Consider the following 26,536-nt stretch of genomic DNA (forward strand, 5'->3'; position numbering starts at 1 on the left):
ATGTGAAAAAGTATGAAGGAATTGTTCAAAATTCACCAAAATTTCACCACAGTATCTTAAAGCCTTAAAAGTATTGCACACCAAATTTACATTTAACCCCTATACAGTCCCAGGTATCTGCTTTGCCGAGACCCAACCAAGCCCAGAGGGGAATACGATACCAAATGATGCCTTCTATAAGCTTTTTCAGTGGTTCTTAGCTCCTCACACATGCATCTGCATGCCTTGCTTTCCAAAAACAACTGCGCATTAGTGGCGCGAAAATGAGGCTCTGCCTATGACTAGAAAAGGCCCCCAGTGAAAAAGGTGTCCAATACAGTGCCTGCCGTTTTTTTAAAACAATCCCCAAGATTATAATAACTATTAATAGTTATAATCTGCCAAATATGCTTAGTAAAGTAATCGTTTTAGCCCAGAAAAATGTCTACCAGTTTTTTAAGCCCTAATGAAGCCCTTTATTCTTATACTAAACTAAGAAAATGGCTTACCGGTTCCCATAGGGAAAATGACAGCTTCCAGCATTACCAAGTCTTGTTAGAAATGTGTCATACCTCAAGCAGCAAAAGTCTGCTCACTGTTTCCCCCAACTGAAGTTAATTCATCTCAACAGTCCTGTGTGGAAACATCCATCGATTTTAGTAACGGTTGCTAAAATCATTTTCCTCTTACAAACAGAAATCTTCATCTCTTTTCTGTTTCAGAGTAAATAGTACATACCAGCACTATTTTAAAATAACAAACTCTTGATTGAAGAATAAAACTACATTTAAACACCAAAAAAACTCTTAGCCATCTCCGTGGAGATGTTGCCTGTGCAACGGCAAAGAGAATGACTGGGGTAGGCGGAGCCTGGGAGGGACTATATGGCCAGCTTTGCTGGGCTCTTTGCCATTTCCTGTTGGGGAGGAGAATATCCCACAAGTAAGGATGACGCCGTGGACCGGACACACCTATGTTGGAGAAAGTTAGTTTAAAACATGTCAAGCAGGTGTTGTGGTTCCCTTTAAAAATGCTAGACAAATCATGATCCGATACTTCTTGCGTTAAAGTATCCAACCAAAAAGTTGAAGCAGCTGCAACATCAGCCAAAGAAATTGCAGGCATAAGAAGATGACCTGAATATAAATAAGCTTTCCTTAGATAAGATTCAGGTTTCCTATCTAAAGGATCTTTAAAAGAAGTACTATCTTCCGTAGGAATAGTAGTTCGTTTAGCAAGAGTAGAAATAGCCCCATCAACTTTGGGGATCTTTTCCCAAAACTCTAATCTATCTTCTGGCAAAGGATACAATTTTTTAAACCTTGAAGAAGGAATAAAAGAAGTACCAGGCTTATTCCATTCCTTAGAAATCATATCAGAAATAGCATCAGGAACTGGAAAAACCTCTGGAATAACCACAGGAGGTTTATAAACAGAATTTAAACGTTTACTAGTTTTAATATCAAGAGGACTAGTTTCCTCCATATCCAACGTAATCAACACTTCTTTTAACAAAGAACGAATATACTCCAATTTAAATAAATAAGAGGATTTATCAGCGTCAATATCTGAGGCAGGATCTTCTGAATCAGATCCTCATCAGAGAAGGATAATTCAGTATGTTAATGGTCATTTGAAATTTCATCAACCTTATGAGAAGACGTTTATTAGAAGGCGGAATGGCAGACAAAGCCTACTGAATAGAATCAGAAAAAAATTCTTTTAAATATACAGGGTCTTGTGCATTAGATGTTGAGGGAACAGCAACAGGTAATGAACTATTACTGATGGATACATTATCTGCATGGAAAAGTTTATTATGACAACTATTACAAACCACAGCTGGAGGAATAATCTCCACAAGTTTACAACAAATGCACTTAGCTTTGGTAGAACTGTTATCAGGCAGCAAGGATCCAGCAGTGAATTCTGAGACAGGAACAGATTGAGACATCTTGCAAATGTAAGAGAAAAAAACATATAAAGCAAAATTATCAATTTCCTTATATGGCAGTTTCAGGAATGGGAAAAAAAGTAAACAGAATAGCCCTCTGACATAGAAAAAGGCAAGAGGCAAATAGGAATGGGGTCTAAAATAATGAAAATATTTGGCCCAAGTATGACGCACAACAAACGGAAAAATATTTTTTTGGCGCCAAAAACGTCCAGAAACGACACACCCGCGTCATAGATGACGCAACCTTGTGAAAGGACCCAGCGTCAATCAAGACGCTGGAAATGACGAATTTGCATCAACGAACGTAACTTCACGCCAAAAAAATCTTGCGCCAAGAATGACGCAATAAACGTTAGCATTTTGCGCCCTCGTGAGCCTAATTCTGCCCGCGATTTAGAAAAATGACAGTCAACTGAAAAAAGACTACACCCCAGGTAAGAATTTTTTTTCTAAAAAATGCATTTCCCAGATATGAAACTGACAGTCTGCAAAAGGAAATATACTGAAACCTGAATCATGGCAAATATAAGTACAATTCATATATTTAAAACTTTATATAAATACATAAACAAAGCTGAGAGTGTCTTAAGTAATGAAAGCATACTTACCTGAAGACACCCATCCACATATAGAAGATAGCCAAACCAGTACTGAAACAGTTATCAGTAGAGGTAATGGAATATGAGAGTATATCGTCGATCTGAAAAGGGAGGTAGGAGATGAATCTCTACGACCGATAACAGAGAACCTATGAAATAGATCCCCGTGAGGAAAACCATTGCATTCAATAGGTGATACTCCCTTCACATCCCTCTGACATTCACTGTACTCTGAGAGGAATCAGGCTTCAAAATGCTGAGAAGCGCATATCAACGTAGAAATCTTAGCACAAACTTACTTCACCACCTCCATAGGAGGCAGTGTTTGTAAAACTGAATTGTGGGTGTGGTGAGGGGTGTATTTATAGGCATTTTGAGGTTTGGGAAACTTTGCCCCCCCTGGTAGGATTGTATATCCCATACATCACTAGCAAGTTTAATTTTGACTAGCCTATCGCTTTAATGGTGCAGTTAGCACAGATCGAAGTTCCTTTAAAACCCTTGGATGATTATTATAAGGACCCACTGACTTTTTAAATTTATTTTTGATAATGCCAACAAAATCTCATCCACTTTAAAAAAGGATTAGTGCTAAGCTCCTTTCCATTTTTTTTAGCATCCCTTAATGTAGACATTCTATCTTTACAATCATTCGTGAAGACAGCAATTTGCTTATCTCCATCTAATATTCTACCATCAAATGTTTTCAGTTTTACTATTCCAACCTTAGTTTTTCTCTTCTTTCCCTGATATATCTAAAGAAGGTTTTGCCCCCTTATTTTACGACTGTGCTATCGGTTACCAACATACATCACAGATTTCTCTGGAAAAACAAAATATTGGTATTTTGATGGCACATGTCGGAGCATGATAATCAGCAGAGACAAAAGAACCATGGATACACTAAATACATTTCTGAAATTCCACAAAACAAATATAAAATGATACCTACAGTTAGCAAGTTGAAGTTGCATTGTAATATAAATTGTAATAATCATATGTCACTCGGAATCAATCGCTTACTAAGCTTAAAACCTGAACTTTTTGTAGGAAAATGGCAAAGATCAGTCACCTGGTTAAACACTAAAGATCTAGCATCTAGGCCCATACTATGAATTAATGTTTACATACTGAAGGACTTTTCATGCATAACACAATCAGTAATTTGTTGTATGTCAAATACCTCCTGCTGATGTGTATGCACTTACTTGCATATCTGCTCATAACCTTGTGACGTTATTAATACTTTAATCCAAAAAATAGCATATAAACGTGGAATCCTTAAAAATAGTACATCTTTATTCCATCAGTTAAAAATAACAGACCACCTTGTAGCAAACATAGGCTCAAAAAACGGTCTTACGTGTTTCGGCTTGAGCCTTAATCATAGACCATGACTTTTCATGCATAACACAATCAATAATTTGTTGTATGTCAAATACCTCCTGCTCATGTGTATCACTTACTTGCATATCTGCTCATAACCTTGTGACGTTATTAATACTTTAACACTCGATTCATAAACATCATTGATGCTTGACCAATGGGCTTGGATCAGAGGATCTTCGATTCGACTGGCAAGGCTGTCAATGGTGCGAGCCGTTCTGTGAAGGAAACACAGAAGCAATTACCGGATTATTATCAGATAAAGTTATTTATATTTAACTACATACAAAATAATATTTAAATGTGACGCATTGCTGTTAAAAATTCAACAATGTTATTTCTAGATCAGTTTATAATCAGAATCCTGTATGCTGCATTCTTCTTAGCCCTCTCCTGTAATAGCCTGATCTTTAAGGACACTGATTATCATGGAACAAACAGAAGCATATCTTCAAAATAGCAGAGATCCAATTTTTTAAACTTGTCGTAATAAAAGCTGTGGTGAGTAAAAAGGTGAGTCTTACAAAGCCTGGGTAGCTATGGATTCGCATATCCTAAAGGTTCAGAGAATAGAGGCCCTATGCTGGGTTTACGAAGATCTCAGACCTCCATTTTCACTTATATATACACCAACGCCTTTTTAGTATGTGGGACTAAATTGTCTCTTCTGATTATAATACATCATCCAAGCGTTCCCCATTATTCCCCATACCTTTAAACGTGGAAATGGTGGGAGGGCTAAAAAGTGGATCTAAACAAATGCAAGAATGGGACTATACTATCCCACCAGTCAAACTTCTTGATAAGGGAAAGTTATAAGAACAGGAGAAATTGAAAGAAATAGGAGGGGGAAGGCTTGCAAATTGGCTCAAACATGCACAACTTTCACATTTTATCCAGATGTCGAGCTTTAAAACAAAAACTTTCTTTGGTCACCAACTCCACTTGAAGCTATATCTCTGAAAGGAGAAGCTGTTAAAAATCCCCTCTCCCTACAAATACCTGTCTTTTACTGCAGACATTTGAATCGTATTGTATAACTGTACCAGATTCTGTTTGCCAATGTTTATCTCTGTGTACCAACCTTACTGACATTCAATAAAGCTTGTTTAAATACAAAAATGTTTATGAAGCAACAAAAAAAATCCCCTCTCCCTGGATCTAGTGTACATACAGTAAACACACTTTGAGTTAGCGCATGAACCTAAGTGGTATAGCCGACAATACCCTCTAGCCTATTTTGCCTCGGCTACAAAAAAGAAGAATGGAGTTGGGATAATAGATTTGTATAACCTTGCCTTAATATCTGATGTCAAATCCCTAAGTTTATGTTTTGACTGACTATAGCATTTTAACACCACGAGCTCACTAGCTCGAGGATACAAGCTCAAGACTATAGCTCTGTTCTTAAAGCAAAAGAAGCAAGAAACTGACAAACCTATTGGACTACCATGCTCATATTATTTTCTCTCTGAATAATCTGTACTACTGATATCTCTATTGTGGTGGTCTGGGCCGCCTAATAAGGTGGACAGGACCCCTGCTATTTGTTCGAACATACTATGTACACTGCTGGCTGTTATATGTATTTTCTTGCCAAACTTAATAAAGCTTGTTTAAAATAAAAAAAATAAAAATCCCCTCTCCCTATCACATAAACTCTTACAAGCCCCTAAAGAGGCCAGATTACGCCAATAAATAGTAAAGATACTTAGTGACGCAGATAGATGGAAAAGAGTGGACGGGGGGAATTTTCAACTCACTCACAAATCCTATATCTCACTGCAAATCTTAGAACATAATTATAAACTTCTTCTTCGATGGTATTTAACCCCATTGAGACTCAGCACTATATACACAGAAGCCTCAGAGGGGGAGATAGAGGGGATGTGGAGACAGCAGTAGTTTGCTCCACATATGGTGGCAATGCTCTAAAATTCAACCCCTATAGCGAGAAGTAGAATCCCACTTTCGGTCAGTCCTAGTGAATGATTTCTATTTGACCCCAAGACTAGCTTTAATTAATGACTTCCCTAAATTTTCTTGTAAATTGAGGCTAAACCTACTACAGATAAAGCTGACACAGCTAAATACCTAATAACTTTCCACTGGAAAACCACATTAACCCCCTCTAAAACCATGTGGGTTGACAAGGTAAACCGAACTTCTCATTATCGAGGAATTTGGATATTTGAAACGCAATAAATAATTTCCATCATCAACTCGTTCATGGAGCCAATAAATTCAACAGATGTTGACATCACCTTATGTACGGTGGAATATAACCAATTGCAATTTATAATGTCAAGAACACAATTGAACAGTATTGTATAGTTCTTATGTGTGTTTATAAAATTTTCAATACAAATTAAAAATATATATATAAAAAAAAATATTAATTCAATAAGTAGTACGTATGTATATACAAAGTGTTTTTCCCCACACAGAAATCCTCAGTATACAATTTTATACACTGGAGCAAAGGATCCAATTAAGCTCTATTACCAACATTTGCTTCATTCACTAGGTATCCTTTGTTGAAGAGTAAACTTAGGTAGACTTATGTGAGCTCAGCAGTGTATCTATTGCGCTCTATGATATGAGTGTTTGCAACAATGTTTGTAGCAATTTTATTTGTTACAAAACGTTGCTGCTGTAAAGTGCAAAAGACGTGTACACACTCCTGAGCCTACCAAGATTTAGTTTTTAAAAAAGTAAAATAGAGCTAAAAATGTATAACATTGTTAAAAAAACAGAATTTATGCTTACCTGATAAATTACTTTCTCCAACGGTGTGTCCGGTCCACGGCGTCATCCATTACTTGTGGGAAATATTCTCCCCCACAGGGAAAGGCAAGGAGAGCACACAGCAAGAGCTGTCCATATAGCTCCCCCTCTGGCTCCGCCCCCCAGTCATTCGACCGACGGTTAGGAGAAAAAGGAGAAACTATAGGGTGCCGTGGTGACTGTAGTGTATAAAGAAAAAAAATTTCAACCGGATTAGGAAACCAGGGCGGGCCGTGGACCGGACACACCGTTGGAGAAAGTAATTCATCAGGTAAGCATAAATTCTGTTTTCTCCAACATTGGTGTGTCCGGTCCACGGCGTCATCCATTACTTGTGGGAACCAATACCAAAGCTTTAGGACACGGATGAAGGGAGGGAGCAAATCAGGTTACCTAAATGGAAGGCACCACGGCTTGCAAAACCTTTCTCCCAAAAATAGCCTCCGAAGAAGCATAAGTATCAAATTTGTAGAATTTGGCAAAAGTGTGCAGAGAGGACCAAGTCGCTGCCTTACATATCTGATCAACAGAAGCCTCGTTCTTGTAGGCCCAAGTGGAAGCCACAGCCCTAGTAAAGTGAGCTGTGATTCGGTCAGGAGGTTGCCGTCCGGCAGTCTCATAAGCCAATCGGATAATGCTTTTCAGCCAGAAAGAGAGAGAGGTAGCAGTAGCTTTTTGACCTCTCCTCTTACCAGAGTAAACGACAAACAAAGATGAGGTTTGTCTAAAATCTTTTGTTGCTTCTAAGTAGAACTTTAAAGCACGAACAACATCTAAATTGTGTAATAAACGTTCCTTCTTTGAAACTGGATTCGGACACAGAGAAGGAACAACTATTTCCTGGTTAATAATCTTGTTGGAAACAACTTTTGGAAGAAAACCAGGCTTAGTACGCAAAACAACCTTATCTGAATGGAAAACCAGATAGGGTGGATTACATTGCAAAGCAGATAATTCAGAAACTCTTCTAGCAGAAGAAATAGCAACCAAAAACATAACTTTCCAAGATAATAACGTAATATCTATAGAATGTAAAGGTTCAAACGGAACCCCTTGAAGAACTGAAAGAACTAAATTTAGACTCCAAGGAGGAGTCATGGGTCTGTAAACAGGCTTGATTCTAACCAAAGCCTGAACAAAAGCTTGTACATCTGGCACAGCTGCCAGTCGTTTGTGTAACAAGACAGATAAAGCAGAAATCTGTCCTTTTAGAGAACTAGCTGACAACCCTTTATCTAAACCTTCTTGGAGAAAGGAGAGAATCTTTGGAATTTTAATCTTACTCCAGGAGAATGCCTTGGATTCACACCAGCAGATATATTTTTTCCATATTTTATGGTAAATCTTTCTAGTCACAGGTTTTCTGGCTTGGACCAGAGTATTTATCACAGAATTCGAAAACCCACGCTTGGATAAAATCAAGCGTTCAATTTCCAAGCAGTCAGCTGCAGAGAAACTAGATTTGGATGTTTGAATGGACCTTGTACTAGAAGATCCTGTCTCAAAGGTAGCTTCCATGGTGGAGCCGATGACATATTCACCAGGTCTGCATACCAAGTCCTGCGTGGCCACGCAGGAGCTATCAGAATCACTGAGGCCTTCTCCTGTTTGATCCTGGCTATGAGCCTGGGAAGGAGAGGAAACGGTGGAAACACATACGCTAGGTTGAACGACCAAGGCGCCACTAATGCATCCACTAGAGTCGCCTTGGGATCCCTGGATCTGGACCCGTAGCAAGGAATCTTGAAGTTCTGACGGGACGCCATTAGATCCATGTCTGGAATGCCCCATAATTGGGTTAACTGAGCAAAGACCTCCGGGTGGAGTTCCCACTCCCCCGGATGGAAAGTCTGATGACTCAAATAGTCCGCCTCCCAGTTGTCTACTCCTGGGATGTGAATAGCAGATAGATGGCAGGAGTGATTCTCTGCCCATTGGATAATCTTGGTTACTTCCTTCATCGCTAGGGAACTCTTTGTTCCCCCCTGATGATTGATGTACGCAACAGTCGTTATGTTGTCCGACTGAAATCTTATGAACCTGGCTTCCGCTAGCTGAGGCCAAGCCAGGAGCGCATAGAATATTGCTCTTAGTTCCAAAATGTTTATAGGGAGAAGCAACTCTTCCCGAGACCATAGGCCCTGAGCTTTCAGGGAGTCCCAGACCGCGCGCCACCCCAAGAGGCTGGCGTCGGTCGTGACGATGACCCACTCCGGTCTGCGGAAACTCATTCCCTGAGACAGGTGATCCTGGGTCAACCACCAGAGAAGCGAGTCCCTGGTTACCTGGTCTACTTGAATTTGGGGAGACAAGTCTGTATAGTCCCCATTCCACTGATTGAGCATGCACAGCTGTAATGGTCTTAGATGAATTCGAGCAAAAGGAACCACGTCCATTGCTGCGACCATTAGTCCTATTACTTCCATGCACTGAGCTATGGAGGGTTGAGGAATAGAATGAAGAACTCGACAAACGTTTACAAGCTTTAGCTTTCTGACTTCTGTCAGGAAGATCTTCATTTCCACAGAATCTATTATTGTTCCCAGAAAAGGAACCCTTGTGGACGGTGACAGTGAACTCTTTTCTATGTTCACCTTCCACCTGTGAGATCTGAGAAAAGCCAACACAATGTCTGTGTGGGCCCTTGCTTTGGAAAGAGACGACGCTTGGATTAGGATGTCGTCTAGATAAGGTGCTACAGCGATGCCCCTCGGCCTTAGGACCGCTAGAAGGGACCCTAGCACCTTTATGAAAATTCTGGGAGCGGTGGCTAAACCGAATGGAAGAGCCACGAACTGGTAATGTTTGTCCAGAAAGGCGAACCTCAGGAACTGATGATGAGTTTTGTGGATTGGAATATACAGATATGCATCCTTTAGATCCACGGTAGTCAAATATTGACCCTGCTGGATTGTCGGCAAGATTGTCCGAATGGTTTCCATTTTGAAGGATGGAACACTGAGGAACTTGTTTAATATCTTTAAATCCAGAATTGGCCTGAAAGTTCCCTCTTTTTTGGGAACCACAAACAGGTTTGAGTATAAACCTAGACCTTGTTCCCCGGAGGGGACTGGGTTTATCACTCCCATCTTTGATAGGTCTCTTACACAATGTAAGAATGCCTGTTTCTTTATCTGGTCTGAAGATAAGCGAGACAGGTGGAACCTTCCCCTTGGAGGAAGTCCCTTGAACTCTAGCAGGTATCCCTTGGAGACTATCTCTAGTGCCCAGGGATCCGGAACATCTCTTGCCCAAGCCTGAGCGAAGAGAGATAGTCTGCCCCCTACCAGATCCGGTCCCGGATCGGGGCTACCCCTTCATGCTGTCTTGGTAGCAGCAGCAGGTTTCTTGGTCTGTTTACCCTTGTTCCAGCCTTGCATGGGCTTCCAAGCGGGTTTGGGCTGGGCCGCGTTACCTTCTTGTCTAGCGGCAGTGGAGTTATTAGCCGGTCTGTTCCTGAAATTGCGAAAGGAACGAAAATTAAACTTGTTCTTAGCCTTAAAAGGCCTATCCTGTGGGAGGGCATGGCCCTTACCCCCAGTGATGTCTGAAATAATTTCCTTCAATTCCGGCCCAAAAAGGGTCTTACCCTTGAAAGGAATATTAAGTAACTTAGTCTTGGACGACACATCTGCCGACCAGGATTTCAGCCAAAGCGCCCTCCGCGCTACTATAGCAAAACCTGAGTTTTTCGCCGCCAATTTCATTATTTGAAAGGCGGCATCCAATACAAAGGAATTAGCTAATTTTAATGCGTGAATTCTGTCCATGACTTCTTCATAGGAAGTCTCTTTCTGGAGCGACCTTTCTAGTTCCTCGAACCAAAAGGACGCCGCTGAAGTGACAGTAATAACACACGTAGCTGGTTGAAGGATGAACCCTTGCTGAACAAAAATCTTTTTAAGCAATCCTTCCAATTTTTTATCCATAGGATCTTTGAAAGCGCAGCTGTCCTCTATAGGAATAGTGGTGCGCTTCGCTAGTGTTGAAACAGCTCCCTCAACCTTCGGGACCGTCTGCCATGCGTCCCTTCTAGGGTCTACTATGGGAAACATTTTCTTAAATATAGGAGGTGGGGCAAAGGGTACACCTGGCTTCTCCCACTCCTTTTCCACTATGTTCGCTACTCTTTTGGAAAAGCGTTGTCGTGCACTGGGACCTCTAAAAATTTGTCCAATTTGCACAACTTCTCTGGTACTACCATAGAATCACAGTCATCCAGAGTAGCTAATACCTCCTTTAGCAAAGCGCGGAGATGTTCTAGCTTAAACTTAAATGCTACTATATCAGGTTCTGCCTGTTGAGAAATTTTTCCTGAGTCTGAAATTTCACCCTCAGACAGCCCTTCCCTCACAGCCAATTCCGATTGATGTGAGGGTAAAATAGATAAAGCATCGTCAGCGTCTGATTGTTCATCCCTTTTATCTGTATTTAAAGCTGAACAATCACGCTTTCTCTGAAATGCTGGCAGTTTGGATACAAGATTTGCTATAGAATTATCCACTACTGCTGTTAATTGTTGCATAGAAATAAGCACTGGCGCGCTAGGTGTCGCCTGCGCGGGCAAAGCTGGTGTAGACACAGAAGGAGAGGATGTAGAACTATCCCCACTACCTTCATTAGATAAATCATCTTGGGCAACATTATGAAATGTAACAGAGCTGTCCTCATTTTGTTTGGACGCTATGGCACAATTATCACAAACACTCGAAGGGGGAACCACATTTGTCTCTACACACACAGAACATAGGTTATCTGATGGCACAGACATGTTAAACAGATTTAGGCAGGCAAACAATGCAATAAAAAACGATTTTAAACAAAAACGTTACTGTCTCTTTAAATAATAAAATGACACACTTTATTTCTGAATGTTCAAAAAACTATAAAGGCAATATCCGATTTTTCTGAAATTTGGACCCCAGTGTCTTAATGCTTAGAAAGTATTGCACAGCAAATATGGAGACTCTAGCTCTTAAAACAAGCAAACCGGAGCTAATTGTTGGATTTAACCGTTTTTATACACCACAATCCCTGCTTACAGCATTGCTGCAGCTTTTACCTTTCTTAGGGGTCAATCATCCACAGAAATAAGCCTTCTGGAGTCACTTTCTGAGCCACAGGACCCTCTCACATGGAACTGCATGCACTGCCTTGAAATTAACTGAAGTGCCAAAATGAGGCCTCCTCCCTCAGTACACTAGAGTGAAGGGGCCTTCCTGACTAGATTTAGGTGTCTAAAGCAAGCCAGATCAATAAAAAACGTCCCCAAGTGTATATGAGCTTATAAAACATTTCAATTGCCATCGTATTGTAATAAAAAACAATCGATTTGGCCCCTGACAGTGTCTACCAGCATAAAAATCAAAAAGGGGAAGCCTGTTATCTTTTTTGCTGAGGTGAAAGAAAAATGGCTTACCGTTTTCCCTGAGTGGAAAAATGACTGTCATCTAGCATTAGCCTGTGTTGTTAGAAGGAGACTAGTCATACCTGAAGCAGATAAGTCTGCAAACTATTACCCCCAACTGAAGTTCTCTGGTTTCAACAGTCCTGCGTGGTAACAGAAATGGATTTTAGTTACTTGTGCTAAAATCATAGCCCTCTTAAACAGAAATCTTCATCACTTTTCTGTTGTAGAGTAAATAGTACAAGCCAGCACTATTTTAAAATAACAAACTCTTGATAGAAGAATAAAAAACTACAACTAACAACACAAACTCCTCACCATCCCCGTGGAGATGCTACTTGTTCAGGGCGGCAAGGAGAATGACTGGGGGGCGGAGCCAGAGGGGGAGCTATATGGACAGCTCTTGCTGTGTGCTCTCCTTGCCTTTCCCTGTGGGGGAGAATATTTCCCACAAGTAATGGATGACGCCGTGGACCGGACACACCAATGTTGGAGAAAGCATAATTAAAAACTGCTGCCAAACATTTGCTGGCTCCTTAGCTTAAATGCCTTATTTTTCAAATAAAGATAGCAAGAGAACAAAGAAAAATTGATAATAGAAGTAAATTAGAAAGTTGCTTAAAATTGCATGCTCTATCTGAATCATGAAAGAAAAAATTTGGGTTCAGTGTCCCTTTAAGGCTAAAAAGCTGAGGATCATAATGTTTTCTTATTACAGTTTGCCCCATGTTATTACAATAGCGTTAAATCCATGACATTTCCTGAACTCCTTGATTTTCTTCATAAGGGGTGAACAAAAGGACCAATACAGTTTAATCCCTTATATCACATTTAAGTGAAAGTGTATGAAGCTGTAGCTAAAAGAGCCACTGTTAAATTGTGTGTGCTGTTATGTCCGAATGGGAACTCAGTTACAAGAATACAGTCATGTGGGACAATAAAGTGTCAAGTTAAAGTCATTAAGTTTACAAACCTGCGCCTGAGAAATATGTGTTTTGCCTGCTTGATGATCTTTTCCAGAAGTCCTTCATTCTGCTGCATGGTGGTAATGTCATTCTTATCAAAGGCCTGTGGCCCTGCAAGCCGCATTCTCTTGTGTCCAAAAGGAGCACTTGCAGGATGTGGCATCACTATGTCTCTTAATGTCTGCTTATGGAACTGAAAAAAATAGGATGTCAATAATAGAACCTTTACGTTTTACACCCATATGTTTTTATTCATCATTTTAAATATAGACTGAAAACTGGAAAAACATAATTTATGCAAGAACTTACCTGATAAATTCATTTCTTTCATATTGGCAAGAGTCCATGAGCTAGTGACGTATGGGATATACAATCCTACCAGGAGGGGCAACGTTTCCCAAACCTCAAAATGCCTATAAATACACCCCTCACCACACCCACAATTCAGTTTAACGAATAGCCAAGTAGTGGGGTGAAAAAGAAAGGAGTAAAAAGCATCAACAAAGGAATTTGGAAATAATTGTGCTTTATACAAAAAAATCATAACCACCATAAAAAGGGTGGGCCTCATGGACTCTTGCCAATATCAAAGAAATGAATTTATCAGGTAAGTTCTTACATAAATTATGTTTTCTTTCATGTAATTGGCAAGAGTCCATGAGCTAGTGACGTATGGGATAGCAATACCCAAGAAGTGGAACTCCACGCAAGAGTCACTAGAGAGGAAGGGATAAAATAAAAACAGCCATTTCGCTGAAAAAAATTAATCCACAACCCAAATATAAGTTTATTCTCATAAATGAAAGGAAAAACTTAAATCATAAGCAGAAGAATCAAACTGAAACAGCTGCCAGAATAACTTTTCTACCAAAAACTGCTTCCGAAGAAGCAAATACATCAAAATGGTAGAATTTTGTAAATGTATGCAAAAAAGACCAAGTTGCAAAACAGAATTTATGCTTACCTGATAAATTACTTTCTCCAACGGTGTGTCCGGTCCACGGCGTCATCCTTACTTGTGGGATATTCTCTTCCCCAACAGGAAATGGCAAAGAGCCCAGCAAAGCTGGTCACATGATCCCTCCTAGGCTCCGCCTACCCCAGTCATTCGACCGACGTACAGGAGGAATATGCATAGGAGAAATCATATGATACCGTGGTGACTGTAGTTAGAGAAAATAATTCACCTGATTAAAAAACCAGGGCGGGCCGTGGACCAGACACACCGTTGGAGAAAGTAATTTATCAGGTAAGCATAAATTCTGTTTTCTCCAACATAGGTGTGTCCGGTCCACGGCGTCATCCTTACTTGTGGGAACCAATACCAAAGCTTTAGGACACGGATGAAGGGAGGGAGCAAATCAGGTCACCTAAATGGAAGGCACCACGGCTTGCAAAACCTTTCTCCCAAAAATAGCCTCTGAAGAAGCAAAAGTATCAAATTTGTAAAATTTGGCAAAAGTGTGCAGTGAAGACCAAGTCGCTGCCTTACATATCTGGTCAACAGAAGCCTCGTTCTTGAAGGCCCATGTGGAAGCCACAGCCCTAGTGGAGTGAGCTGTGATTCTTTCAGGAGGCTGCCGTCCGGCAGTCTCATAAGCCAATCGGATAATGCTTTTAAGCCAAAAAGAAAGGGAGGTAGAAGTTGCTTTTTGACCTCTCCTTTTACCAGAATAAACAACAAACAAAGAAGATGTTTGTCTGAAATCCTTAGTAGCCTCTAAATAGAATTTTAGAGCACGGACTACGTCCAAATTGTGTAACAAACGTTCCCTCTTTGAAACTGGATTCGGACACAAAGAAGGTACAACTATCTCCTGGTTAATATTTTTGTTGGAAACAACTTTCGGAAGAAAACCAGGCTTAGTACGCAAAACCACCTTATCTGCATGAAACACCAGATAGGGCGGAGAACACTGCAGAGCAGATAACTCTGAAACTCTTCTAGCAGAAGAAATTGCAACCAAAAACAAAACTTTCCAAGATAATAACTTAATATCTACGGAATGTAAGGGTTCAAACGGAACCCCTTGAAGAACTGAAAGAACTAGATTTAGACTCCAGGGAGGAGTCAAAGGTCTGTAAACAGGCTTGATTCTAACCAGAGCCTGAACAAAAGCTTGAACGTCTGGCACAGCTGCCAGCTTTTTGTGAAGTAAAACAGATAAAGCAGAGATCTGTCCCTTCAGAGAACTTGCAGATAATCCTTTCTCCAAACCTTCTTGTAGAAAGGATAGAATCTTAGGAATTTTTATCTTGTTCCATGGGAATCCTTTAGATTCACACCAACAGATATATTTTTTCCATATTTTATGGTAAATTTTTCTAGTTACAGGCTTTCTAGCCTGAATAAGAGTATCTATTACAGAATCTGAAAACCCACGCTTTGATAAAATCAAGCGTTCAATCTCCAAGCAGTCAGCTGGAGGGAAACCAGATTCGGATGCTCGAATGGACCTTGAACAAGAAGGTCCTGTCTCAAAGGTAGCTTCCATGGTGGAGCCGATGACATATTCACCAGGTCTGCATACCAAGTCCTGCGTGGCCACGCAGGAGCTATCAAGATCACCGAAGCCCTCTCCTGATTGATCCTGGCTACCAGCCTGGGAATGAGAGGAAACGGTGGGAATACATAAGCTAGGTTGAAGGTCCAAGGCGCTACTAGTGCATCCACTAGAGTCGCCTTGGGAACCCTGGATCTGGACCCGTAACAAGGAACCTTGAAGTTCTGACGAGAGGCCATCAGATCCATGTCTGGAATGCCCCATAATTGAGTTATTTGGGCAAAGATTTCCGGATGGAGTTCCCACTCCCCCGGATGGAAAGTCTGACGACTCAGAAAATCCGCTTCCCAATTTTCCACTCCTGGGATGTGGATTGCAGACAAGTGGCAGGAGTGATCCTCCGCCCATTGAATTATCTTGGTCACTTCCTCCATCGCCAGGGAACTCCTTGTACCCCCCTGATGGTTGACATATGCAACAGTCGTCATGTTGTCTGATTGAAACCTTATGAATTTGGCCTTTGTTAGATGAGGCCAAGCTTTGAGAGCATTGAATATCGCTCTCAGTTCCAGAATGTTTATCGGGAGAAGAGATTCTTCCCGAGACCATAGACCCTGCGCTTTCAGGGGTTCCCAGACCGCGCCCCAGCCCACCAGGCTGGCGTCGGTCGTGACAATGACCCACTCCGGTCTGCGGAAGCTCATTCCCTGTGACAGGTTGTCCAGGGTCAGCCACCAACGGAGTGAATCTCTGGTCTTTTGATCTACTTGAATCGTCGGAGACAAGTCTGTATAATCCCCATTCCACTGTCTGAGCATGCACAGTTGTAATGGTCTTAGATGAATTTGTGCAAAAGGAACTATGTCCATTGCTGCAACCATCAATCCTATTACTTCCATGCACTGCGCTATGGAAGGATGAAGAACAGAATGAAGTACTTGACAAGAGCTTAGAAGTTTTGATTTTCTGACCTCTGTCAGAAAAATCTTCATTTCTAAGGAATCTATTATTGTTCCCAAGAAGGGAACTCTTGTTGACGGGGACAGAGAACTTTTTTCTATGTTCACTTTCCATCCGTGAGATCTGAGAAAGGCTAGGACGATGTCCGTATGAGCCTTTGCTTTTGACAGAGACGACGCTTGAATCAGGATGTCGTCCAAGTAAGGTACTACTGCAATGCCCCTTGGTCTTAGCACCGCTAGAAGGGACCCTAGTACCTTTGTGAAAATCCTTGGAGCAGTGGCTAATCCGAATGGAAGTGCCACAAACTGGTAATGCTTGTCCAGAAAAGCGAACCTTAGGAACCGATGATGTTCCTTGTGGATAGGAATATGTAGGTACGCATCCTTTAAATCCACCGTGGTCATAAATTGACCTTCCTGGATGGTAGGAAGGATCGTTCGAATGGTTTCCATTTTGAACGATGGAACCCTGAGAAATTTGTTCAGAATCTTGAGATCTAAAATTGGTCTGAATGTTCCCTCTTTTTTGAGAACTATGAACAGGTTGGAGTAAAACCCCATCCCTTGTTCTCCTAATGGAACTGGATGAATCACTCCCATTCTTAACAGGTCTTCTACACAATGTAAGAATGCCTGTCTTTTTATTTGGTTTGAGGATAATTGAGACCTGTGGAACCTTCCCCTTGGGGGTAGTTCCTTGAATTCCAGGAGATAACCCTGAGAAACTATTTCTAGTGCCCAAGGATCCTGAACATCTCTTGCCCAAGCCTGAGCAAAGAGAGAAAGTCTGCCCCCCACCAGATCCGGTCCCGGATCGGGGACCATCACTTCATGCTGTTTTGGTAGCAGTGGCAGGTTTCTTGGCCTGCTTACCCTTGTTCCAGCCTTGCATCGGTCTCCAAGCTGGTTTGGGTTGAGAAGTATTACCCTCTTGCTTAGAGGATGTAGAATTTGAGGCTGGTCCGTTTCTGCGAAAGGGACGAAAATTAGGCTTATTTATAGCCTTAAAAGGCCTATCCTGAGGAAGGGCGTGGCCCTTTCCCCCAGTGATGTCTGAGATAATCTCTTTCAAGTCAGGACCAAACAGTGTTTTACCCTTGAAAGGGATGTTAAGCAATTTTGTCTTGGAAGACACATCCACTGACCAAGACTTTAGCCAAAGCGCTCTGCGCGCCACAATAGCAAACCCTGAATTTTTCGCCGCTAATCTAGCTAATTGCAAAGCGGCATCTAAAATAAAAGAGTTAGCCAATTTAAGTGCTTGAACTCTGTCCATAACCTCCTCATACAAAGATTCTTTATTGAGCAACTTTTCTAGTTCTTCGAACCAGAAACACGCTGCTGTAGTGACAGGAACAATGCATGAAATTGGTTGTAGAAGGTAACCTTGCTGAACAAACATCTTTTTAAGCAAACCCTCTAATTTTTTATCCATAGGATCTTTGAAAGCACAACTATCTTCTATAGGGATAGTAGTGCGTTTGTTTAGAGTAGAAACCGCCCCCTCGACCTTGGGGACTGTCTGCCATAAGTCCTTTCTGGGGTCGACCATAGGAAATAATTTCTTAAATATAGGAGGAGGAACAAAAGGTATGCCGGGCCTTTCCCATTCCTTATTTACTATGTCCGCCACCCGCTTGGGTATAGGAAAAGCATCAGGGGGCACCGGGACCTCTAGGAACTTGTCCATCTTACATAATTTCTCTGGAATGACCAAATTGTCACAATCATCCAGAGTAGATAATACCTCCTTAAGCAGTGCGCGGAGATGTTCTAATTTAAATTTAAATGTTACAACATCAGGTTCAGCTTGTTGAGAAATTTTTCCTGAATCTGAAATTTCTCCCTCAGACAAAACCTCCCTCCTGGCCCCTTCAGATTGGTGTGAGGGTATGTCAGAACAATTATCATCAGCGTCCTCTTGCTCTTCAGTGTTTAAAACAGAGCAATCGCGCTTTCTCTGATAAGTAGGCATTTTGGATAAAATGTTTGCAATAGAATTATCCATTACAGCCGTTAATTGTTGCATAGTAATAAGTATTGGCGCACTAGATGTACTAGGGGCCTCTTGTGTGGGCATAACTGGTATAGACACAGAAGGGGATGATGCAGTACCATGCTTACTCCCCTCATTTGAGGAATCATCTTGGGCAACATCATTATCAGTGGCATCATTGTCCCTACTTTGTTTGGACACTATGTCACAATCATCACATATATTTAAATGGGGAGAAACCTTGGCTTTGAAACATATAGAACATCGTTTATCTGATGGTTCAGACATGTTAAACAGGCTTAAACTTGACAACAAAGCACAAAAAACGTTTTAAAATAAAACCGTTACTGTCACTTTAAATTTTAAACTGAACACACTTTATTACTGAATATGTGAAAAAGTATGAAGGAATTGTTCAAAGTTCACCAAAATTTCACCACAGTGTCTTAAAGCCTTAAAAGTATTGCACACCAAATTTGAAAGCTTTAACCCTTAAAGTAACGGAACCGGAGCCGTTTTTACATTTAACCCCTATACAGTCCCAGGTATCTGCTTTGCTGAGACCCAACCAAGCCCAGAGGGGAATACGATACCAAATGACGCCTTCAATAAGCTTTTTCAGTGGTTCTTAGCTCCTCACACATGCATCTGCATGCCTTGCTCTCCAAAAACAACTGCGCATTAGTGGCGCGAAAATGAGGCTCTGCCTATGACTAGAAAAGGCCCCCAGTGAAAAAGGTGTCCAATACAGTGCCTGCCGTTTTTTTAAAACAATCCCCAAGATTATAAGAACTATTGAGAGTTATAATCTGCCAAATATGCTTAGAAAGTAATCGTTTTAGCCCAGAAAAATGTCTACCAGTCTTTTAAGCCCTTATGAAGCCCTTTATTCTTTTACTTAACTAAGAAAATGGCTTACCGGTTCCCATAGGGAAAATGACAGCCTTCCAGCATTACAAAGTCTTGTTAGAAATGTGGCCAGTCATACCTCAAGCAGCAAAGTCTGCTAACTGTTTCCCCCAACTGAAGTTACTTCATCTCAACAGTCCTGTGTGGAAACAGCCATCGATTTTAGTAACGTTTGCTAAAATCATCTTCCTCTTACAAACAGAAATCTTCATCTCTTTTCTGTTTCAGAGTAAATAGTACATACCAGCACTATTTTAAAATAACAAACACTTGATTGAAGGATAAATACTACATTTAAACACCAAAAAACTCTTAACCATCTCCGTGGAGATGTTGCCTGTGCAACGGCAAAGAGAATGACTGGGGTAGGCGGAGCCTAGGAGGGATCATGTGACCAGCTTTGCTGGGCTCTTTGCCATTTCCTGTTGGGGAAGAGAATATCCCACAAGTAAGGATGACGCCGTGGACCGGACACACCTATGTTGGAGAAATCTGATCAACTGAAGCTTCATTCTTAGAAGCCAATGAAGTGGAAATTGATCTAGTAGAATGAGCTGTAATTCTCTAAAATGGGACTTGACCCGACTCCAAATAAGCGTGATGAGTCAAAAGCTTTAAACACGATGCCAAAGAAACGGCAGAAGTCTTCTGACCTTTCCTGGAACCAGAAAAGATAACAAATAGACTAGAAGTCTTCCTGAAATCTTTAGTAGCGTCAACACAATATTTCAGAGTTCTCACCACATCCAGAGAATGTAAGGATCTCTCCAAAGAATTCTTAGGATTAGGACACAAGGAAAGGACAACAATTCCTCCATTAATGTTGTTAGAATTCACAACCTTAGATAAGAATTTAAATGAAGTCCGCAAAACTGCCTTATCCTGATGAAAAATCAGAAAGGAAATACACAAGAGAGAGCAAATAATTCAGAAACTCTTCTAGCAGAAGAGATGGCCAAAAGAAACAACACTTTCGAAGAAAGTATTTAAATGTCCAAAGAATGCATAGGCTCAAATGGAGGAGCCTGTAAAGCCTTTAAAACCAAATGTATACTCCAAGAAGGAGAGATTGATTTAATGACAGGCTTGATATGAACCAAAGCCTGAACAAAACAGCGAATATCAGGAACCTTAGCAATCTTCCTGTGAAATAAAACAGAAAGAGCAGAGATTTGTCCCTTCAAGGAACTTGCAGACAAACCCTTATCCAAACTATCCTGAAGAAACTGTAAAATTCTAGGAATTCTAAAAGAATGCCAAGAGAATTAATGAGAGAAACACCATGAAATGTAAGTCTTCCAAACTCGATAATAAATCTTTCTAGAAACAGATTTACGAGCCTGCAACATAGTATTAATCACAAAGTCAGAGAAACCTCTATGACTAAGCACTAAGCGTTCAATTTCCATACCTTCAAATTTAAAGATTTGAAATCTTGATGGAAAAAAAACAGACCTTCAAACAGAAGGTCTGGCCTTAATGGAAGTGGCCAAGGTTGGCAACTGAATATCCGAACAAGATCAGCATACCAAAACCTGTGAGGCCATGCTGGAGCCACCAGCAGCACAAACGATTGCTCCATGATGATTTTGAAGATCACTCTTGGAAGAAAAACTAAAGGCGGGAAAAATATAAGCAGGTTAATAACACCAAAGAAGTGTCAACGCATCGACTGCTTCTGTCTGAGGATCCCTGGACCTGGACAGGTACCTGGGAAGTTTCTTGTTTAGATGAGAAGCCATCAGATCTATTTCTGAAAGACCCCACATCTGAACAACCTGAGAAAACACATCTGACGGCTTAAATAATCCGCTTCCCAATTGTCTATACCTAGGATATGAACCACAGAAATTAGACAGGAGCTGGAATCCGTCCAAGCAAGTATCCGGGATACTTCTTTCATAGCTTAAGGACTGTGAGTCCCATCCTGATGATTGACAAATGCCACAGTTGTGATATTGTCTATCTGAAAACAAATTAACGGTTCTCTCTTCAACAGAGGCCAAATCTGAAGAGCCCTGAAAATCGCACAGAGTTCCAAATATAGATTGGTAATCTCGCCTCTTGAGATTTTCAAACTCCTTGCACTGTCACAGATCCCCAAACAACTCCCCAACCTGAAAGACTCGCATCTGTTGAGATCACAGTCCAGGTTGGACGAAGAAAAGAGGCCCCTAGAACTATACCATGGTGATTTAACCACCAAGTCAGAGATAGTCGAACATTGGGATTTAAGGATATTAATTGTGATATCCTTGAAAAAACCCTGCACCATTGGTTCAGCACACAAAGCTGGAGAGGTCTCATATTAAAACGAGCAACAGGGGATTGCGTCCGATGCTGCAGTCATGAGACCTAAAACTTCCATGCACATAGCTACTGACGGGAATAACTGAGACTGAAGGTTCCGACAGGCTACAACCAATTCAAAACGTCTCGTCTGTTAGAGACAGAGTCATGGACACTGAATCTATCTGGAAACCTAAAAAGGTGACCCTTGTCTAAGAAATCAAAGAAGATAGGAATATGAAGATATGCACCCTGTAAGACTATGGTGGACATATAATGCCCTTACTGAACAAAAGGCAGAATTGTCCTTAAAGTCACCATTTTGAAAGTGGGTACTCTTACATAACGATTCAAAAAAATTTCAGCTACAGAACTGGCCTGAATTAATTTTCTTTCTTTGGAACAATGAATAGACTTGAATAAAACCCCAAACCCTGTTCCTGAAACGGAACTGGCATGATTACCTCTAAAACTCCAGGTCTGAAACACACTTCAGGAAAGCCTGAGCCTTTACTGGATTTGCTGGAATGCGTGAGAGAAAATATGTAGGTGCGGCTGGAATGAGGGCCGCACCTACATGCGGACTTAAGGGCTGGCTTTGGTTCCTTAAAAGTCTTGGATTTAATCCAATTTGAAGAAAATTTCCAATTGGAAACAGAATCCTTGGGGGAAGGAATAGGTTTCTGTTCCTTATTTAGTCAAAAGGAACGAAAAACAGTTAGAAGCTTTAGATTTACCCTTAAAGGGACACTGTACCCAATTTTTTTCTTTTGTAATTCAGAAAGAGCATGCAATTTTAAGCAACTTTCTAATTTACTCCTATTATCAAATTTTCTTCGTTCTCTTGTAAACATTATTTGAAAAAGAAGGCATCTAAGCTTTTTTTTGGTTTCAGTACTCTTGACAGCACTTTTTTATTGGTGGATGGATTTATCCACCAATCATCAAGGACAACCCAGGTTGTTCACCAAAAATGGGCCGGCATCTAAACTCACATTCTTGCATTTCAAATAAAGATACCAAGAGAATGAAGAAAATTTGATAAAAGGAGTAAATTAGAAAGTTGCTTAAAATTTCATGCTCAATCTGAATCACAAAAGAAAATTTTTGGGTACAGTGTCCCTTTAAGTCTTATCCTAAGGAAAAAAACTCCCTTCCCCCAGTGACAGTTGAAATAATCAAATCCAACTGAAAACCAAATAACTTATTACCTTGGAAAGAAAGAGATAGCAATTTTGACTTAGAAGTCATGTCAGTATTCCAAGATTTAAGCCACAAAGCTCTTTTAGCTAAAATAGCTAAAGACATAGATTTAACATCAATTTTGATGAAAAAAATGGCATCGCAAATAAAATGATTAGCATGTTGAAGCAAGCGAACAATGCTAGACAAATCATAATCCAATTCTTGTTGCGCTTATTTCCCAACCAATACGTTGATACAGCTGTAACATCAGCAAAAGGAAATGCAGGCCTGAAAAGATGACCTGAATATAAATAGGCTTTCTTTAGATAAGATTCAAGTTTCCTATCTAAAGGATCTTAAAAAAACATAATTTATGCTTACCTGATAAATTTATTTCTCTTGTAGTGTGTTCAGTCCACGGGTCATCCATTACTTATGGGATATATTCTCCTTCCCAACAGGAAGTTGCAAGAGGATCACCCAAGCAGAGCTGCTATATAGCTCCTCCCCTCACATGTCATATCCAGTCATTCGACCGAAACAAGAAGAGAAAGGAGAAACTATAAGGTGCAGTGGTGACTGGAGTTATAATTTTAAAATTTAGAACCTGCCTCAAAAAAAAGACAGGGCGGGCCGTGGACTGAACACACTGCAAGAGAAATAAATTTATCAGGTAAGCATAAATTATGCTTTCTCTTGTTAAGTGTGTTCAGTCCACGGGTCATCCATTACTTATGGGATACCAATACCAAAGCTAAGTACACGGATGATGGGAGGGACAAGGCAGGAACATTAAACAGAAGGAACCACTGCCTATAGAACCTTTCTCCCAAAACCAGCCTCCGAAGAAGCGAAAGTGTCAAATTTGGAAAATTTGGAAAAAGTATGAAGTGAAGACCAAGTTGCAGCCTTGCAAATCTGTTCAACAGAGGCCTCATTCTTAAAGGCCCAGGTGGAAGCCACAGCTCTAGTGGAATGAGCTGTAATTCTTTCAGGAGGCTGCTGTCCAGCAGTCTCATAGGCCAAACGTATTATGCTACGAAGCCAAAAAGAGAGAGAGGTAGCCGAAGCCTTTTGACCTCTCCTCTGTCCAGAGTAAACGACAAATAGAGAAGAAGTTTGTCTAAAATCTTTAGTTGCCTGTAAGTAGAACTTCAGAGCACGGACCACGTCTAGATTATGCAAAAGATGTTCCTTCTTTGAAGAAGGATTAGGACATAATGATGGAACAACAATCTCTTGATTGATATTCCTGTTAGAAACAACCTTAGGTAAAAACCCAGGTTTAGTAGGCAGAACTACCTTATCTGAATGAAAGATCAGATAAGGAGAATCACAATGTAAGGCAGATAACTCAGATACTCTTCGAGCCGAGGAAATAGCCATCAAAAACAAAACTTTCCAAGATAAAAGCTTAATATCAATGGAATGAAGGGGTTCAAACGGAACACCCTGAAGAACTTTAAGAACCAAGTTTAAGCTCCACAGAGGAGCAACAGCTTTAAACACAGGCTTAATTCTAGCCAAAGCCTGACAAAAGGCCTGGACGTCTGGATGCGCTGCCAGATGTTTGTGTAAAAGAATAGACAGAGCTGAAATCTGTCCCTTTAGCGAACTAGCGGATAAATCCTTTTCTAAACCCTCTTGTAGAAAAGCTAATATCCTAGGAATCCTAACCTTACTCCATGAGTAACTCTTGGATTCGCACCAATATAAATATTTACGCCATATCTTATGGTAAATTTTTCTTGTCACAGGTTTCCGAGCCTGTATTAATGTATCAATAACCGAATCCGAAAGCCCACGCTTTGATAGAATCAAGCGTTCAATTTCCAGGCAGTCAGCCTCAGAGAAATTAGGTTTGGATGGTTGAAAGGACCCTGAATTAGAAGGTCCTGCCTCAGAGGAAGAGACCATGGAGGACAGGACGACATGTCCACTAGGTCTGCATACCAGGTCCTGCGTGGCCACGCAGGCGCTATCAGAATTACCGATGCCCTCTCCTGTTTGATCCTGGCAATCAGCCGAGGTAGCAACGGAAACGGTGGAAACACATAAGCTATGTTGAAAACCCAAGGGGCTGCTAATGCATCTACCAGCACCGCTCCCGGGTCCCTGGACCTGGATCCGTAACAAGGAAGCTTCGCGTTCTGGTGAGATGCCATGAGATCCAGATCCGGTTTGCCCCAACGACGAATCAGTTGAGCAAATACCTCCGGGTGAAGTTCCCACTCTCCCGGATGAAAAGTCTGGCGACTTAGGAAATCCGCCTCCCAGTTCTCTACGCCTGGGATGTGAATCGCTGACAGGTGGCAAGAGTGAGACTCTGCCCAGCGAATTATCTTCGAGACTTCCAACATCGCTAGGGAACTCCTGGTTCCCCCTTGATGATTGATGTAACCCACAGTCGTGATATTGTCCGACTGAAATCTGATGAACCTCAGCTTTGCTAACTGAGGCCAAGCCAGAAGAGCATTGAATATTGCTCTTAATTCTAGAATGTTTATTGGGAGGAGTTTCTCCTCCTGAGTCCACGATCCCTGAGCCTTCAGGGAATTCCAGACTGCTCCCCAGCCTAGAAGGCTGGCATCCGTTGTTACAATCGTCCAATCTGGCCTGCGAAAGGTCATTCCTTTGGACAGATGAACCGGTGACAACCACCAGAGAAGCGAATCTCTGGTCTCCTGGTCCAGATTTAGCAAAGGGGACAGATCTGAGTAATCCCCGTTCCATTGACTGAGCATGCATAGTTGCAGCGGTCTGAGATGCAGGCGCGCAAATGGCACTATGTCCATTGCCGCTACCATTAAGCCGATTACCTCCATGCACTGAGCTACCGATGGGCTTGGAATGGAATGAAGGACACGGCAAGCATTGAGAATCTTTGATAACCTGGACTCCGTCAGGTAAATCTTCATCTCTACAGAATCTATAAGAGTCCCTAGAAAAGGAACCCGTGTGAGTGGTAACAGAGAACTCTTTTCCACGTTCACTTTCCACCCATGCGACCTCAGAAATGCTAGAACTATCTCTGTATGAGACTTTGCATTCTGAAAACTTGACGCTTGTATCAGAATGTCGTCTAGGTACGAAGCCACCGCTATGCCTCGTGGTCTTAGTACCGCCAGAAGTGAGCCCAGAACCTTCGTAAAAATTCTCGGGGCCGTGGCTAACCCGAAGGGAAGAGCCACAAACTGGTAATGCCTGTCTAGAAAGGCAAACCTCAGGTACCGATAATGATCTTTGTGAATCGGTATATGAAGGTAAGCATCCTTTAAGTCCACCGTGGTCATATATTGACCCTCTTGGATCATGGGTAGGATGGTTCGAATGGTTTCCATCTTGAACGATGGTACCCTTAGGAATTTGTTTAAGATCTTTAAGTCCAAGATTGGTCTGAAGGTTCCCTCTTTTTTGGGAACCACAAATAGATTTGAGTAAAATCCTTGTCCCTGTTCCAATCGCGGAACTGAGTGGATCACCCCCATGATTAAGAGGTCTTGTACACATTGTAGAAATGCCTCTCTCTTTACTAGGTTTGTCGATAACCTCGAAAGATGTAACCTCCCTTGTGGAGGAGAGGTTTTGAAATCCAGAAGGTATCCCTGAGA

At 41.2% G+C, this 26,536-nt stretch overlaps 1 protein-coding gene across 1 annotated transcript in view; it reads right to left on the reverse strand.

Annotated features, from left to right (window-relative positions):
* MED17 (mediator complex subunit 17) overlaps positions 1-26,536 on the reverse strand; it is a 140,602-nt gene that overhangs the window by 47,502 nt on the left and 66,564 nt on the right. Inside the window, exons 8-9 of the mRNA XM_053708620.1 lie at positions 13,089-13,273; positions 4,002-4,139 (exon numbers count right to left, since the gene is read on the reverse strand). Of these exons, the coding sequence (XP_053564595.1) occupies positions 4,002-4,139; positions 13,089-13,273 (323 nt within the window). The remainder of the gene's footprint in view (positions 1-4,001; positions 4,140-13,088; positions 13,274-26,536) is intronic.

This window comes from Bombina bombina, chromosome 3, assembly GCF_027579735.1.
Source record: "Bombina bombina isolate aBomBom1 chromosome 3, aBomBom1.pri, whole genome shotgun sequence".
In the NCBI taxonomy this organism is placed as follows: domain Eukaryota; kingdom Metazoa; phylum Chordata; class Amphibia; order Anura; family Bombinatoridae; genus Bombina; species Bombina bombina.